Consider the following 18,327-nt stretch of genomic DNA (forward strand, 5'->3'; position numbering starts at 1 on the left):
CACCTGTAGTTCCCAGCTAAAACTACTTCAACACATAATCAATGACCCATTCTGTTGTGACACATCTCTCTTGCAGGCCTTGGGTGGTAGGCCTCACCATGCACAGGTTGAGAATTTGAAAATCATTAGCAATAAGTCACATGACAGACGCAAACAGAAGGACCAGACCCTGCAACAAACCTAACTCTGTCCTCATGCCCAGGTTACATTATTACAGGACCTAATAATATCAACCACACCATATGGGGCTCATTTAACTCTCCCAACCGTTGATATATGCCAGGTCACTGGTTCTCAAAGTGGTGGGTTGCAACCCACCATTGGAACCAAAATGGGTCACTTTCCCCTTAAGGGGAGTGACCCATAAATGGGGGTCCTGATGGTGCCACAGTGATTGTGATGCTGCAGGCACCCAGGCACATTTACACATACCTCTGTGAGCCTCCCTTCTGTTGCAGTGGGCTCTGATCTGCAGTCGGAGCCCACTTCTGGTTTTGAAAACGCCGTGCTCTGGAGCTCCAAACACAAACCAGAATTGGGCTCCAACTTCAGACCGGAGCCCACTGCAGCAGACTCATGGAGGGGGCTGCAAGCCCAAGACCCTCTGGGGGGGGTGCACAGTCCCCCAAAGTATGTATAAATGCACCCGACTGCCTGTGGCACTGCAATCACTACAGTGCTATTGGGACATCCCCCCACCCCAGTCCCTGCAAGTATTTACTCTGGGTTCTCAGACTCCCAGAGAATTTGAGAACCACTGCGCTAGGTGATATATGCTATCACTTCCCAATAATGTTCTGCAGTTTACATACAGTGAACATGTCTCTACACAAAGAAATGAGTGGACGGAAATCTGACATTAAAAAATGGCGACATTCCAAAACTCTTGGCAGAGCATTTCACTCTCTCAGAAAACTGTGCTGCTGACCTTAAAGTCATTGTCGTCATCATTAACAAAGTAAATTCAAAGGGAGACTCTGGTGTGAAACTGCCTAATTTGAATTATTAGGAAATTTGATTCTATTCATTTTATGCTTGAATGCAGATAATGTTTGCAGCTTCCAGTACATACAAGCATTAACTAACTTGCCAAAGCTAAGGCTGTTGTGCTTTTTCCAATTACCGCTGTTGTGAATTGCCACTGCTCGCTCTCTCTTTCTCTCTCACATGCATACACCCCTTTACCTAGAATTGTCACAAACAGTACCTCGTTTCATGACTTTTTTGTCTGCTGTTTACCATTTTTTCCTATGCATATATGTACACCTAGCAACCAAGAGAGAAACATGCATCTGATGAAGTTGACTCTAATTTCTACAAACTTATGCTGCAATAATTTTGTTAATCCTTAAGACACTGCAAGCCAGTGGTTTTTTTTCTGCTTTTCTTGCATCTAATCCATTGGTGTAAATTGCAGGGGCGCACCCAAGTCTATAAAAAGCAGTGTGATAAACAGCCCTGCCTTATTCATGAGACGGTTTCTTAACTTTAGCCCTCAGAACTATTTTTCACTACTCAAAAGTGTGTATTTCTTGATGAGGAATGAAATTTACCTTTTTTTGTATTTTACAATATTGTGTGTTCAGTGTTAATCCAGAAACAGAAAGAACAAAACTCTGTCTAATACTAACAAATTGTGAAGGTCTATGTAAAATATTATGCATTGGGAAAATTAATTCCTAATAGTAGCATGTGTTACAGATCAAGTTTATATTTATTTAGAAAATTTATAACCCGCTTTTCATTGACTCAAAGCAGACGCACCATCTTCCTGGCAACTATTTTCCTGGGGCTTATTTAACTTGAGCCTATTGCAGCTTTAAGATCCATTAGCAGTCATAACACAGATTATAATGTGATTTTTAAAAAAATTGTATTTAAACCAATTTAATAGGCTTTAGCCTGAAACATGGTATTCCAATAAACACGTTATACAGAATAAGTAAAGAAATAGAATAATCCTTTTTTTACTTTGAGGTTATGAAAGCAGATAATGCAGTGCTATATGGAAGAGTGCAGGAGAGATCTAATACTTGATCTGACTTAATTTCTTTCCCTAGCCACGAGCTGATCCCATTCCAATATGTAGCTTCTGTCTGGGGACAAAAGAATCAAATCGTGAGAAAAAGCCAGAAGAACTCCTCTCTTGTGCTGACTGTGGCAGTTCTGGTAAGTTGTGTTTTTCCTCTAATATGTTCAAACAGGAGTTTTGTGAAAAGATTTTCCCCCCTCCAAATTATTCTGTATGAGGAAATGCTATAACTGTTCTGTAATTACTGAGTTTAGACGTTTAATCCTATGATACTAAGAATTTAGACTCACATACTCATTGTTCTTGCTGTGATCTTGAAATACCAATTGTCTTTCACAGATCTCAAGCTGACCTTTTGGCAGCAGTGGGATATGTGTGGTTGGGCCCAGCAAATATGCTCGCTAACCAAAAACGTCTTACTGGAATGTGGCTCCTGTTCTGCACCTGTTCTGTATTATTATTATTATTATTATTATTATTATTATTATTATTATTATTATTATTATTACCACCCCCCTTGTAAGGTCTTCAAAATTTTGTTTTCAGGGAACCTGACTGACATAGAACTGAAAGCTGTGGTCATAGGTTCTCTAGTTCAGCACTCCTAGCATAGTGTCTGTCCCAGTGGTTGTTGCTGATATCTCCCTTGTGTGTTTCATTTTAGATTGTGAGCCCCTTTTGGTCTTTCTTTGCCATGGAGAAACTTTTCTTGCTGAAAAGCAGTATAACTATTCTGAAAAATAATAATTTTTAAAATGCTGTGTCTTGAATGGGACTTCTTCACTCTAATAGAAAAGTCCCTGGTTGTGTTTATCATGGACTTGGTTTGTCTTAATAAGCTGGTGCAGCTGTGCCATTAGAACCCCTGTAATCTGTAGATCCACTGAAAATGCTTAACCCATGGTGCACATTGACAGTTCTGGCATGGCTGCTATCTGTCTCTAATGGAACAATAGTCCTGGAGAAAAACACTGGCATCCCATCTGTTTTATTTGCACCCGTCCATTGGTTTAGTTCCTCCACTTGACCCATGGTTCAAAGGAGATCCATCCCAGTTTACTATCAGGCCTGTAAATCTCTGCACCACTGATTATGTCAGCAGTCCACAAAACCTTTATTAGGCATAAACATTTGATGGGCAAAGACTCTGTACAGAAACCGTAGAGAGAATAATAACCTAAGCAGTACACAAATATATATATATATGTGCACACCTTCGTGTACACACAGATACAAACATACATTACATTATACATATACCCATGAATTATTTAAAAGACAGAAAACAATCAGTTACTCTACAGATATTGCCAAGATGTAATCTACTCCTTGGTTGCTTGGTACGGAAAGCTTGACTCGATTCAAATTACTCAAATTTAAGAACTGTGTGACTGAGAGGGTTGTATGCTTGACGTCACCTGCCAGAAGGAATTTAATTGTAACTTTCTTGTCCAATCCCCTTTTAAAGGCATCCAGGCCAGATGCTGTCACCACATCCTGCAGCAAGGAGTTCTGCAGACCAGCCATACACTGATGCAACTGGCCTGATGCAACTGCTCTCAGCATGAGGATACAGCTCTTGCATGAGCTGTGAGACAAGGGCTTCCTCCACTACTCGCTGTTTCACATCTGTGATGCAGCAGTGGAAGCGAAGGAAAGGCTGGTCTTGCTTTGTGCAAGGCCTTTTGTAGCCCTTGTGCTACTGCAAGACCTTCTTTCATTCATATAAATTCCATCTCTAACATATTCATTTACGTAAATTTATTCAAATTTTTTGTTTGCCTTAGGTCTAAGAGTGAAAATATTGGAAAGAGCAAGGCAAGATTTTAGTTTAGTTTATTTATTTGGCTAGTGTCATCTTGACATGATATCCATCTTATGCCTTAAATGAGCCTTTCAGCTCATTCCTAGACATGTTTCTTCAAAAGTAAGCCCTATTCAGTTCAGTGAAATATATTCCCTGATAAATGTGTTTAGGTTTACAGCCACTCCCCTGAAGATGTTCTTTATTTTAGTATTGGAGCTCTTGTGGTCCCCAGTCCTTTTTACAATCTATATTTTATTCACCCTTGTGATTGCAACCTGGTGTAGGTACTAATGTAGCTATTTTATGAACGAGAACCAGATTTGCAGAGGTCCAATCACCCAATGATACACTTTTCGGTTCTCGTATATCGCTGGTCGACTCTACTGGCTTCATGACTTGTTTATAAAAATATGATCTGATGATATCTATTAAATACAAATGAAATTCCTTCCAAGATTGGTTGTTACAATCTAGCTGTTTGCAAATATGGTGTTTCATTAATCGGTACATCATGGCTATCAGCTCCCCCCCCCCCTTAACAATTTCCTGTTGGTTCTGAGAAACATCAGAATTGGAAACCATGTCTCTCATGGTTCAGCTTCCATTTGAATTAACACTTATGCATTCTCTCTGCTTCATTAAAACTAAATTATGCTTAATTAGTTACTTAGATGTATTTTGATCTACATTATCAAATGTTGAGATTGTCATTCAAATTGCCAGATGACTAAACCTTTAAGTGCAGGTGACTTAAACTGGGGAAAAATATCTTTATGCTCTTTAGGGGTCGACTGTATCTGGACATGACTGTATTTTGGGGAATAATCTCTTTATTGTGCAGAGCCCATTTTTTATGTATAAAAGTGTGCTTTAAAACAAGGGTTGTCCACACTACTTGTTTCCACATTATGCATAATTCCTTTTTGGAGCATAGTACTGCTTTGATTTCCTAAATGAAGTATTGGCTTGGTGGCATATGGTTGTTGCTAGCATTGCTCAGTGATAGAGGTCAACACATTGCCTCTTCTTGCTTATGTGGTGTTTAACAGCGGCAGCAGCACTTGTCTAGGAATAAGCTTGTGCTCAGTGTAGATCTTTTCTTTAAAAATTGATTATGGGAAGAAACTTGTGTTCATTGTTGATCCTTTCTTTAAAAATTGTTTGTGTTCAATTGCCCATGAGCTTGTTGTCATAAAAATAGGAGTCATCATTAAAGGTGAATCTTGAGGGGTATCACTCCTTAAATGCAAAAATCATAGATAGCCGTGTTGGCCCATTAGATCAAATCCAAAGTCTAAAAATACTTCTGTTACAGTAACTTCAAATAAAATGATGTAATGAGCTAGTTTTCATATTTTCTAGGACTCTTAAGTGAATGTCTAGGAATCGGAGTGAATGTTAAGCAAACTGCCATGGGGGGAGACAAAGTTGTACATGTTAGAAAATTCCAAATTCTGCAATGTATAACATTATTGAATAGGAGTCTATTATATGAGGTTTAATTCAAGCTTAATTAAATTAACCTCCACTACATGCAAGACAGATTTCAGTTTGCACCCAAGGCTGCTCGAACAAAGGAGCAATAGCAGCAGTGCCCCCATTTATAATAAATGAAAACTAGTAGTCAGTGAGATCAGTTACAAATTTCAGCTGTTGCTGTCTCTCCAATATGTCTAATGTGGTGACTCTTATTTACCTGAAACAAACGTTCAAAAACAATGCAATATCTATCTTCTAGCTCAGCAATTTCCAGTCTTTTTCATTTCATGCCATACTGACAACGTGTTAAAATTGTCAAGGGACACCGTCCTTTTTTTTTTTTTTTTAAACAATTGACAAGGCGCACTGCCCTGTTGACAGGGGACTTCCTAAATATAGTATCAGAAATTAAAGGTTTACAAAAGAAATATCTTATTGCACAGATGATTACAGTGGCAAGAATATTGTATGCACTTTTGTGGAAATGTATGGATATTTCTAACATAGAAAAGTTAATAAATAAGATTTATGAAATAGCAGAAATGGATGTATTAACAGAAAGAATGAAAGATAAAGATTTAGATAAAATAAGAAGATATTGGAAGCTGTTTTATGATTGAATAGATAGTATTGGATAAATGTTATCAATTAAGTAGATCAAGTTAAGTTCTTTAATGATATATGTGGTGACGATTTATATGGATAAGTTTGTGTTTAGTTTCAACCTGTTGTATAAATCTTGTTTTAAAATGCATTTTGTGACTCAATGGTCAATAACCTGTTGTGTAATGTTTGTAACCCTATTCCTAAGTTTATCCCATTTCCCTGCCCCGTATCTATAATAAATAAATACAAATTTTAAAAAAGAGAGAAAAGAAATGGTATCTGAACAGATGTTGCTGAGTCCAAATAAGTATATGCTATCTAGTTTGTATTGGACGTTGTTCAAACTGTTCATCACTAAGAAAAGCAACAATTGTCTAAGATAGAATCATGGCTTGAACAGGGTTATAAATGATGAAGTGAAATTTTCTTTGGACAAATAGGGATTTTTCTTGTACCTACATGTAGGACATTATATTTATCTTCGTTGAACTTCATCATGTTGGCATTGTGGGCCCAGTGATGAAGCCGGTCAATTTGAATCCTAATTCTGTCTTCCAGGGTGTTAGCTCTCTCTCCCACCCCCAGCTTTGTGTCTTCTATAAATTTCATAACCATCCCCACTACTCACTCATCAGGTCAGTTATAAAAATGTTGAACTGCACAGGATCCAAGACCTGAGGCATCCAGCGTGATCCCTCCAGTTGAATGAGTACCCATTTATTGGCAGTTGTTGGGAATGGTTGTTCAGCCAGCTTTGAGCCTATTTAACAGAAATAGCCTCTAAACCAGATTTTATCTGCAAGGTTATTATGGAAGACTTTAGCTGAAATCCATGTACGGTATGTCCGTGGCATTTGCACAAGTTACTAGACTAGTCACTGTCAAAAAAAAAAGATGAGACTAGTCTGGCAGGAGTTGTTCTTGACAAACCCCTGCTGGTTCCTAAAACCACCTCTTTATTTTCTAAGTGCTCACAGACATTTTGCTTGATAAGTCTGTTCCAGAATGTGGGGGTGCAAGCTGAACAGTCTGTAGTTTCCCAGATCCTTCCCCCCCCCAATTCTTTTTTTCTAAAGACAGGGATTACATTTGCTCTTCTCCTGTGGTGCATTGCTTGTTCTCCAGGAGTTCTCAAATATCACAGATAGCACTCCAAGATTGCATCTGCATTCTCCTTCCGTATCCTAAGATGTAGTTTCTCTGATCCTGAGACTTACCGTTCGTTGTTTTACCTATCTTGAGCTGTGACCCTTCCCTTTTAAGGAACTGTTGTCAGGTTGGGCCACCTTTAGTTTGTGGGAGAAGACAGATGCAAATTAAGCATTGAGCAGTTCTGCCTCCTCTCTCTGTCACCACTTCATCGTCTTTTCCACAATCAGGCTTGCTGTTTTCTTGACCTTCCTCTTGTTGCAAACACCTTTTTGTTGCAAACTCCTTTTTTTGAACCCCCCAACTCCTTTTTGTTATCTTTGTCATCCCTCATGAGCCTTGGCTCATTCTGTACGTTAACCTTCCTGCATTAACCTTAATGCCTAAATTATTCATTTAGCTATTCCTCTGTCCACTTTTGTACATGTTCTTCTTGCTTCTCGGTTTTTAAAGAAGCTTTTTGTGAAGGCAGTCCAGTTTCTTTAAATGTTTCCCTTTTTTCTTCTCAAGTTTATATTTGTGTCTTCAATATCTCACCTTTCATAATATCCCATCCCCCTTGGTCTGTTTTCTCTTGTAGAAGTTCCAGCTATGGGATGCTATTAAATTTTCCTCTTGATGAGCTCAGAGGCTCAGCTCAGCTTTCCTGAAATCCATGGTACAGCCCTAGCTGTCCTTTCCCTTGTAACAGAATTCCAAGATGATGTACAGGTCCAGCCTATTTATACACGGATTTGACTCAACACAAATGGCCCCTGCAAATGAGAAGGAATGTGCTGATCCCTGGAGAAGGGGAAAAATGCACCCCTTTCAGTTTAAAATCAGTTTAAAAAACTGAACAGCCCTTTAACAATAGCCTCCTTAATGAGAGAGAGAGGGGGCAACTGGCTGACAATCCATCAATCCTCTCTCCAACGGACCCCTCCCTTCCCCCTGAGCACATGAAAGAAAGGAGATAGCTTTGCATTGATGAAGGGAGGGACTGAGTGAAGTGCCTGGAGGATGACTGATTGATGGATTGTCTTCTTAATGACTCTTATCTTAGAGTCAAAAGGTCAGCAAGGCTATTTTTCAATCACTGGAGCAAAGAAACTTTTTTTAAAATTGATTTGCTATAGTGTGTTTTTTGCCATCCACCTGAGTGCTTAGAATTAAACCCACACGAATAATTAGTCTCAACCTGTAATTACTTTTGCTTGTTTCTTTGTCATTTTCACTTTTTCAACCAATTCTTCCCTGTTGGTAAGGATTAAGTTCGGGATAGCTAACCTCCCTTTGATCCCCTGTGGATGCTGACCTATAATAAGATTGTAGACCATGAGGACTGACTCCTACTAGCTTCCCTGATGCGGTTTCTTGTGATTTGCTGGCCACCTCCTTTTCAGGCCTGCTTCTTTCCTTGTCTTTTGCCTTGTCTCTAGTACCTGTCTTCACACTTGATTCTGTGTCTATTCCCTCTGTATTTAATTTAAAGCCTTTTGGATCAGGTATTCAAGGTTCCTGCCAACACAGTCCTCCTTCTCGTGAGATTCAACCTGTCTCTTGTCAGGAGTCTTTCATGGTTGGCAGTGTAGGTGATGGTGCTGTATGTTTCACTAGTTTGAGATAAGAATGCTGGAACCCCAGGAGTCTTAATCATAGGAAGAATCTTCTCCCATGGAGAGTGCCCATTACTTCAAACAAATGTTCTCCCCAAGGAGAGCAGGGTGTATAGCTTTGGGAACATTTCGCCATGTAGATGGGGCTTGTCGGCTTATTTCACAACCCCCAATCATGTGGACAGTGTCCATGCCATTGTAATTACTGAACAGGGATATAATCTGAGAGCCAGGTTGGTATAGTGGTTCTTGCTGCTCAGCTAAGTCTGGAATTGGACTTAGACCTGGAAGATCAAGGTTCAAATCCCTACTCAGCCGTAAAGCTTTCTGGGTGACCTTGGACCAGTCACTAACTTATCCTAAACTACCTTGCAGAGTTGTGAGGGCAAAAAGAAGGAACTATATACCCCACTCTGATCTCCTTGGGGAAAGGATGGGATAAAAATGTAATAAATAAATAAACAGGCAATACTTTGAGCCTAATCCTGAGCTCAGCCCACCAGTTTACTGCCAGTGTGCACTGTTGCAAACGTGCCTTAGCACCAGACCTAGCCCAGCGCCAGCTGGCACTGGGCTAGTGCTGGTGGGAAGCTGGTGCTCCACTGCTTGCCAGTCATCCGGACCACTGGGCAGTGGAGAGGTGAGTGGGGGCATCGGGGGAGGTGGGGAAGAGATGAAGCGTGCTGGTGGGAGGGAGCCAAGCGGGAGGGGACGGGACCAGCAGAGCTCAACTCCGCCACGGAGGCTCTTGATTCTACACCAGCTCAAGGGCTGCAGCTGAATTGAGTACCCCATTGTGGAGCTACTTTCCTTACCTGGGGAAAGGGGACAAATGTCCCCTTCTTCTAAGGAGCCGCTGGTGGCTCCCTGGTGTTTTTAGGATACTGTAGTAGCCATTCTGGCACTGTGGCAGTCCCAGTGCTCTGGGCAGCTTAGGATTGGCCTGTTAATAATTTTATAAACTTTGCCATGCAATATAAACAGTAAATATTCTTTTGCTATATCTAACAAAATATTTAAGAAGCTATCACTCACCTTGTCCATGAGACAGAAATGAATTGAACTCTGAGAATCTCCAGTACTAGTTCTGTCCTACTGTAAGAAGATGTAGTAGAAGTTTCATGGTTTTGGAACACTGAAATAAACCTCATTTATGAATCTTGTGTTTTTGTAGGACATCCGTCATGTTTGAAATTTTGTCTGGAGTTGACGACAAATGTGAAGGCCTTAAGATGGCAGTGTATCGAATGCAAGACGTGCAGTGCCTGTAGGATCCAAGGCAAAAATGCAGTAAGTTTTCATCCCTCGATACAATAATGTTCAGTATGATTATGTGACTAAATTAAAGCTATAAAATAATAGGAACTTCTTAAAAAGAAGAGGGGTAAGAATAACGGGTGAGGGTTTGCTTGCTTTATCATGAAGTGTTTAAGCAAGATTACTGGTTGGTTTTTTTCCTTCTCAATTTCAGGATAATATGCTTTTCTGTGATTCTTGTGACAGAGGATTCCATATGGAGTGCTGTGACCCTCCACTTTCCCGAATGCCAAAAGGTGATATCTGAAATCCTTTAACTGCATATTGCCTGATGTCTCATTCTTGCACAGTCAGTATGTTACCCTGCACATGCCTGATCTTGTCTGATCTCAGAACATAAGAACAGCCCCACTGGATCAGGCCATAGGCCCATCTAGTCCAGCTTTCTGTATCTCCCAGCGGCCCACCAAATGCCCCAGGGAGCACACCAGATAACAAGAGACCTCATCCTGGTGCCCTCCCTTACATCTGGCCTTCTGACATAAACTAAGCTAAAAGACATAAAAAGAAGCTAAGCAGGGTCAGGCCTGGTTAGTACTTGGATGGGAGACCACCTGGGAATACCGGGTAGGCTGTAGGCTTATACCATAGTCTTTTGAGACTGAAGGTTGCCAGCCAACCAGTGTCACATCATGATTTGATTTAGTAAATTATTTATGCAGAAGCTGTTAGTCCTTGAACATGTTGGTGTATTTACTGTGGAATATTCTGAACACTTGAAGTAGCACCCTTTTTTGTATCTATTATTTATTGCTTCTGTTTCGCATTTAGAGTGTGGAGTGCTATAGAAGCCTTTCTGTCCTTGTCTCTGTTGCAGCATCTTTAAAAATGTGTTGAAGCTCTAATGGCAATATATAAAATGCCATACTGAATTGATAGGAAAGCAGGGCATTTAATCTAAATTTCCCAGATCAAAGTCTAATTCTCTGTCTAAGGCTGCAATCCTAACCTCACTTTCCTGGGAGTAAGTCCCCTTGAACACAATAGGACTTACTTCTGAGTAGACCTAGTTAAAATTGTGCCCTAAATTGTTTAACAAATAATAGAATTTGGGATCTCTTGTTGCACAGTTTTAAGAAGTGCATGAATATCTAATGCCCTCTTCATGTGTTCTTCCTTTGCAAAGTTGGAAGGTGACAGTCATCAACCCATTAATTTGTTGTCTGCTGAATAAAAACAAAGGGGGGATCTCAAGGGGGGATCTTGCAGTACAGCCCTGTGCATGTTTACTCATCAGTAAGTTCCATTGAGTTTATTGAGACTTGCTCCTAGGTAAGTATGCATAGAATCGAGGCCTTACAGCACTATCCTGTACATATTTACATGGAAGTCAGTCCCACTATGTTCAGTGGATCTTACTTCCAGTTAGGTGTACATAGGATCGCAGCCTTAGACCCAGACCAAGCATGTAGAAACCTTTATGTCAATGGGCATTTTCCGCAAAGTAAGTGCATGTTAGGAAGCAATATCTACTTGGATTTCCTTATTCTGTTTCAGTCAGAGAAGCAGCCTGTGCACCAGGCTTGCCAAAGCTGAAAGGGATTTCTTCCTCATACATACACACTCCCTAGGCAGGGGAAGGGACTTTCTGGCACAGTTCTGTACAGGTCTCCACAGAATTAAATTCCATTGTATTCCACTGTAGTGGGGCTTACTCTTCTAGGAAAGTGTGTAGATAGCCCAGACAGAATGAGCAAGGGGGAGGTGATGGGACCTTTCCTGTCCCCTCTTAGCTGTCTACCTCTGTGTGTGCATTAATTAATCTGGATAATTAATCAATAGTTTTGAAACGAAAACAACTTTACAAATGAATAGTCCAGCTTGCCTTGCCCATGCATTCCAGCATTAGCAAAATATATTTTGCAACTTTGTTGCTTTGTGGGCTTAACAATATTATTGAATTTATTTTGGTATCTCTCTCATGTTTATACAAATGGGCCCAGTGTTTCTCACTTTGCATGCCGGTTTGGTGTTGGTACACATTGGTAATATGAACAGTTAGCAAAATTAACCAGATTTGTTTTTGAAATCAATGCAGGGATGTGGATTTGCCAAGTCTGCAGACCAAAGAAAAAAGGAAGAAAGTTACTTCATGAGAAAGCATCACAGATAAGGCGGCGATATACAAAACCTGTTGGACGACCAAAAAATAAACTAAAACAACGAATGTTGTAAGTATACTCGTGTTTAGTTTGCTTTTCTCCTTGTAATGGTCTTGAACTTATGATCAGTTTTGTACGGGGAGAAATGGGAGTTCATTTCCTTTTTTCCCTATTGGGTGATTCCATATCGCACATCTTTCTGTTTGCTCAAAATTTAAGGCGTTCATATTTCCCATAAACTGTTTCCTTAAACGGAAAAGCGCAGGTTGAAAAAGAAGCAGAAGTTCCTATGCTTTAAAACACTTCCAGTTGATGGAGTAGACTCAGCTCTGTTTCAAAAATCTCTGGTATGACAGGGAGGTATGTTTCCATGACTGCATCTGGCTGGCATCGATAACACAGGCCTACAAAATTGAGGGTCAGAAAAGTTTTTCCCAAACTTTATGGTGGTTTGATATGAATTTGGGGTGCCGATTCCAAAAATGGCATCTGTTTTGCCCTATCACGACTAGTTTTGGTGATGTAGTATAGCCTCTTTAGTGTTAGGTTGCCTAACCTAGGGTTAGGGTTTAGGGTTAGGGTTGCCTCATGAGGAAGCCATGGTGTAGACATCCTCATGAGGAAGCTGCTTGAACCATTCACTAAAGAGGCTATGCCATGTCTCTAAAACTAGACGTGATAGGGCAAAACGAATGCCATTTTTGGAATTGGCACCCCAAATATACCCAGGAATTGGTATAACATTTAAGGAAGCAAAATGTGTGTTGGCCTGTGTAACCATTCTGTGTGTAAGTTCCTGATGCTAAAATATTCCACACCACATAAAGGTCTACTCAGCAGTACTACTGCACTGTAAACTTTGTTTTAATGAAGCTCAAATCAGGTTAGCAACAGTATTGTCTCCCTGTCATTCAGTTGATTCCACCAACAAAACTGAATCCAACTTTTGCCATATACCTACTCATACCACCCAGTGTTGGATTCATTCTAGAAGGAATTCAGCATCCAAAGAGACTCTTTCAAACTGACAATACATTTCAAATGCTACTTCTATATTAAAATTTATTCATCATGGAAGTAATCCCATAACTCATTCCCATATTGAAAATTTCTGTAGAATGTAATGTGGGAAAGCTTGCAGATGTGTGCCAACTTTTGAGGAAGTCAGCCACCAGCTTGGGTGGTGTAGTGGTTTGGGAGGTGGACTTAGACCTAGAAGATCCAGGTTCGAATCCCCCCCTCAGCTACAAAGCTTCCTGAGTGACCTTGGGCCAGTCACTTTTTCTCAGCCTCACCTACCTCACAGGGTTGTTGTGAGGAAAAAGGAGGGGAGCTGTGTACACCACCCTGAGCTCCTTTGGAGGAAGGGCGGTATAAAAATGTGAAAAGTAAATAAAATTTGAGGAAGATACAGGCACAAACAGGCTGTTTCTGAAGCATTATATCATCTTCTAATGGAAATGCAGAGCTTAACCCTTTCAACCCCGCAATGATATTGTATTCGTGGTGGTCATTGGCCTCATCATTTGATGAACAATGTCCCACACATGAACTCCCTCCACTGAAACCAAATTACATGAAAAACAAATTTGCCCTTTCATAGGGCCAAACACAGTTGCCACAGCCAGCAACATTTTAATATGGGAACAGAGTAAACAGGTTGCAATTACTAGAGTGCTGGTTGATGAGCAACCTGAGGAATTTCTTACATGGTTTTGTCAGTTGACATGAAAGCTCTGCACATGGCATGTGATGAAATCAAATAATAGATAGGCATGCATAAACTCACGTTTTGAGAATTTTAGCTAAGGAAAAAAGAGGCAGCATGCACACATTACACAGGCCAACACACATTTTGCTGCCTTGAACGTTACACCATTTCCTGGGTATATTTGGGGTGCTGATTCCAAAAATGACATCCGTTTTGCCCAATCATGTCTAGTTTTGGAGACACGGCATAGCCCCTTTAGTGAATGGTTCAAGCAGCTTCCTCATGAGGAAGCCTACACCATGGCTTGTCACCAAAACTAGTGATGACTAGTCACTAGTTTGTCACCAAAACTAGTCATGATAGGGCAAAACGGATGCCATTTTTGGAATCAGCACCCCAAATTCATATCGAACCGCTATAAAATTTGGGAAAACCTTTTCTGACCCTCAATTTTGTAGGCCTTATTTTGTAGGTGTTGTTAGCATTTGTGGCGCCAAGCAAAAGGTTTTTAAGCAACAAAGCTTAAATTCTGGCATTGAAATTATTGAGACTATAGAACAAAGATAGACACTTAGATTGTGAATGGTATAAACTATTTATATTAACTGATGGGAAGGGAATATATTTGAATTGAAGTAATTATTCAATTGATGGGACGAGAGAGAGCGTGAGAGAGTTCTCCTTCATTCCCAAATAAGCATAGAGATTTGGTTTTCATTTAAACTGTTTCTGCCCAATGTTGCATATATGCAACAGGGATCAAATGTGTACACCTGTAGCTGGGCAGAAATGGCTTAACTTCTGGAAAACACTGTTCTGCAATATTCCATTTGGATTCTTCACCTTCAGTCATTAACCTTCAGCCACTCCCTTAAGCATCTTCTATGCACTTTCCCCATAAAACTCAGTGTTGCTATTTAGTATCTTCCATGTCATGCCCTCCGCAGTTCTTGTTTTCTTTTGATCATTAATTTATTCAAGTCTTCTACAAGGTATTTAGCTACTTCTTCTTGCTAGACTTGCATTCATAAAAGGTTTGTGTATTTCATCAATGTCATATGGAACGCCATCATTTAGGAACTCCATTATTACCTTAAATTGTATTTTAGGATTAATATGAAAGTAGTCTTGTTGCAAGTAATAAGCCTCCAAGAGCCTTTCATACTGGATTTGAGGTGTTATCTTTCCATGCATTATTACAATGTCATTTTTACAGCTTTTGGCTTGAAACAGTCAAGAGTCTTGAAGCTTTTGTAGCATGACATTTGCGTAGCCTGGGAGCATGTTATCATTATAACAGCAAACAAGAGACAGAAATGTCACTATTGGAATGCAAGCCCATATGTAGGGTAGTTTCACTGATCTGTCAACCCCATTTGTATCTTTTGTTAAATCATTTGCAAGGGAGATGAACTCTCCTTTGCTACTGTAAAACCTGAATAGAGCACAAGGGAAGGCAACTGTGCATGTAAGCACGCACACCTCCTTGGTCAAGTATGGGCAGGGTCAGCTTGGATGTATTGCCGGAACTGCCTATAGCCAAATGTTCCATTAACATTAGTGGGACTAAAGGCTATTTAGTTGTGTATTGTCTTGTGCCAGTACTGATCACTGGCTGCTTGTTCACGGTGGTTTAGCAAGTCAAGAGAGCGCCTCAAAAATTTGTGCACACCTCATGCATTGTTTTCCTTAATCTGAAACACTCTTTGACCATAGTTTCAGATCCTGGCTTACAGGAAAGATGAGTGGCTTTCTCGTGTTCTTCCTTGTCATCATTCATGCAGTGCCACTTGTACAGATTCGTTTTCAGCAACCCAGTGCTGCTGCCCATCCTCTTGAAGCAAGATGTTTACTAACTGTTGATGCCTAATGGGTTGGTGTGAGGGTCCATTCACTTAGTTCTGTCTTTGAACCAGCATTGCAGCTTCAGCACAGGAAGCTTTCTCTATGGAGTTTCTCTATGCTGCAAGCTTTAGCTGCCATCCTTTTATTTTCTAGGGAGTTTTCTTTTATAATTTCAGTTTATTGGGTTGGTGCCAAGCTCTCTGGTTAGTACTTTAGATTGTTCTCAGGGTTCGCTCCATGCAAATTCAAAACCATATGTGGGACTTCATGTGGTGAAGAAACGCGGGTTGGTACTGACTGTGGTTAATGTCCGTGTTGTCAAGCCTCTTAACTATGGTTAAGGGATAAGAGGGGTATTTGCTTTAGGGAAGAGAGGGTTTTGGGGATGTAGGTCTGTGGGTAGTTCCTGATTTGTTAGCTGTGTTTAGCAGAAAGATAATGTTACATCTGCAGTGGCTCATTGCACCCATAATGTTGTTCAAGAAATGCAGTACTTTATATCCTTTGCCTTTTCTAGTGTATCAGTAACTCTTTGGGGTGTTAAATGTTTTATGACCTCTAGACTAAATTGAAAGTAGGTGGCGTGTCCCAAAGTCACTGTGTCACTGGAAATGGGACACAGTAACTGCTAGACTTTATATTTTAAAAGTTGGACAACAGTTGTCATCATCATTTCTTCTGTGTGTGAACAAACATCCTGCTGAGCACTTAGTGAGGTGAATCAATTGATGTGCTTAATTCCTCCTGTACTTGATTTTAAAGACTGTTAGAAACTACAGACTTTGGATCCTTCTTTGGGGCCCTTTGGACCACCCTGTCCCATTTTTCAGGGGTTGCTTTGCTTAACATCCAGTCAGGGGAAGGCTTCTGGAAAATATGGAAGTGTGCATAGGAATGTGAGAGGGAAAGGGGTGGCATTGGTTGGTTGATCCTAATAATGGTATTACCAGATTGTGCCTTTTTGTTTTTTCTTGGTAAAGCTTCAATTATGCTTCAATATTTTCATGGTTACAAATTCCTTTATGTTTCAGATAAATGGCATTAGTAGTTTTGTAGAGCATACTAGTGCCGTTTTTATTATTGCTCCTTGTTTTCCTTTTAATGCTTTAAAAAAACTTTCCAACTTTCTTTGCTTAGGTCTGTAACCAGCGATGAAGGATCCATGAATGCATTCACAGGAAGGGGGTCACCTGGTAGGGGTCAAAAGACTAAAGTCTGTACCACATCTTCATCTGGTCATGCTGCATCTGTGAAGGATTCAAGCAGCAGATTGGCTGTTACAGACCCCACCCGGCCTGGTGCCACCGCCACCAAAATCACCACCACCTCCACCTACATACCTGCCTCTACACTTAACGTTAACAAGAAAACCAAAGGGCTTATTGATGGCCTTACTAAGTTTTTTACACCATCACCCGATGGTCGCAGATCACGAGGTGAAATAATAGACTTTTCAAAGCATTATCGTCCAAGGAAAATGGCCTCTCAGAAACAATCATGTACTTCTCATGTGTTGGCTACAGGTACCACACAAAAGCTAAAACCTTCTTCACTTCCACCCCCAACCCCCATTTCTGGTCAGAGCCCCAGTTCACAAAAATCCAGCACTTCCATCTCTTCTAACTCTCCCCAAAGCTCCTCCAGTCAGTCAAGTGCGCCCTCCTTTAGCAGCCTTTCCAATAACAGTCAGCTAAAGGGACTCTTTGATGGACTTTCTCATATTTATGCCACTCAGGGACAGTCTCGAAAAAAGGGGCACCCAAGTTATGCACCGCCCAAGCGTTTGCACCGTAAAGCAGCGTTCTCTTCCACATCCAAGTCTAATACGGCTTTCTATGGAAAAAAAGAGATTAGAAGTAGGTTTATTTCTCATTCCTCCACCTCTGGATGGGGTATGTCTAGAGGACGTGCTTTTAAAGCCATTGCTCACTTCAAGCAAACAACCTTCCTTAAAAAGCGCAGGATTCTAGGCAGATTAAAGTATAAAGTGACCCCTCAGATGGGGACCCCCTCACCAGGGAAGGGGAACTTGGCAGACGGAAGGATTAAACCTGATCAGGATGATGGTAAGCAACAGGTCGAAGCGCCAACCAAACCTGCGTCCCGTCCAAATCCAAATTCTTATTTTGTCACATAGGTCTCAGCTATTTCTCTTGTTCTTACTTCACTCTCATACAAAAGCGGTGAACTTTGACCTCGTAACTAATGCTGACTAAATCTCCAAAGTGTTTTTTTCCAACTAATACTGTACCACCTTGTTGTTTGTCAGTTTTTTGCATATGTAGTGGCACTAGCCCCCCATGTCTTCATAATGTTGCTTATGCTTTTTGTAGTACCGTATTGGTAGCCACTCCATGCTGTCCCTTGCCTTTTCTTTGGCCATAGTGCTGTCAGCATTTACCAGGTTGACCATTTCAACTCTTCATTCCCTCTCCTCCATTGCTTTTCCATGACCAATTCCATTCTGCTACACAACACTGGATCTGTACTGCTGTGAATTCACTCTTCCCAATTTTTTTAAAAAATAAATCTTTCCTTTTCTTTAAGAAAAATTTCTGTACTGCTCGCTTTAGTCTGTTCTAATCTGTTTTGAATAATTTTGTCTAAGTTTAGTTCAGAGTTGACAGTAAAAAAAATTTAGTGGTTGCACTGGAAATTTGCTAGAATTTTTATTTATTTAT

At 40.5% G+C, this 18,327-nt stretch overlaps 1 protein-coding gene across 4 annotated transcripts in view; it reads left to right on the forward strand.

Annotated features, from left to right (window-relative positions):
* The window catches only part of KAT6B (lysine acetyltransferase 6B), a 119,694-nt gene that overhangs the window by 59,797 nt on the left and 41,570 nt on the right, over positions 1–18,327 (forward strand). For 2 of the 4 annotated variants that reach the window (XM_066620299.1, XM_066620300.1), the window contains exons 3-7: positions 2,061–2,169; positions 9,846–9,961; positions 10,143–10,224; positions 12,027–12,159; positions 16,784–17,712. In XM_066620299.1, coding sequence (XP_066476396.1) covers positions 2,061–2,169; positions 9,846–9,961; positions 10,143–10,224; positions 12,027–12,159; positions 16,784–17,712 — 1,369 coding nt within the window. The remainder of the gene's footprint in view (positions 1–2,060; positions 2,170–9,845; positions 9,962–10,142; positions 10,225–12,026; positions 12,160–16,783; positions 17,713–18,327) is intronic. The other 2 variants (XM_066620301.1, XM_066620302.1) reach the window with 2 other exon arrangements.

The sequence above is a fragment of the Tiliqua scincoides genome, chromosome 3 (genome assembly GCF_035046505.1).
Source record: "Tiliqua scincoides isolate rTilSci1 chromosome 3, rTilSci1.hap2, whole genome shotgun sequence".
Classification (NCBI taxonomy): Eukaryota; Metazoa; Chordata; class Lepidosauria; order Squamata; family Scincidae; genus Tiliqua; species Tiliqua scincoides.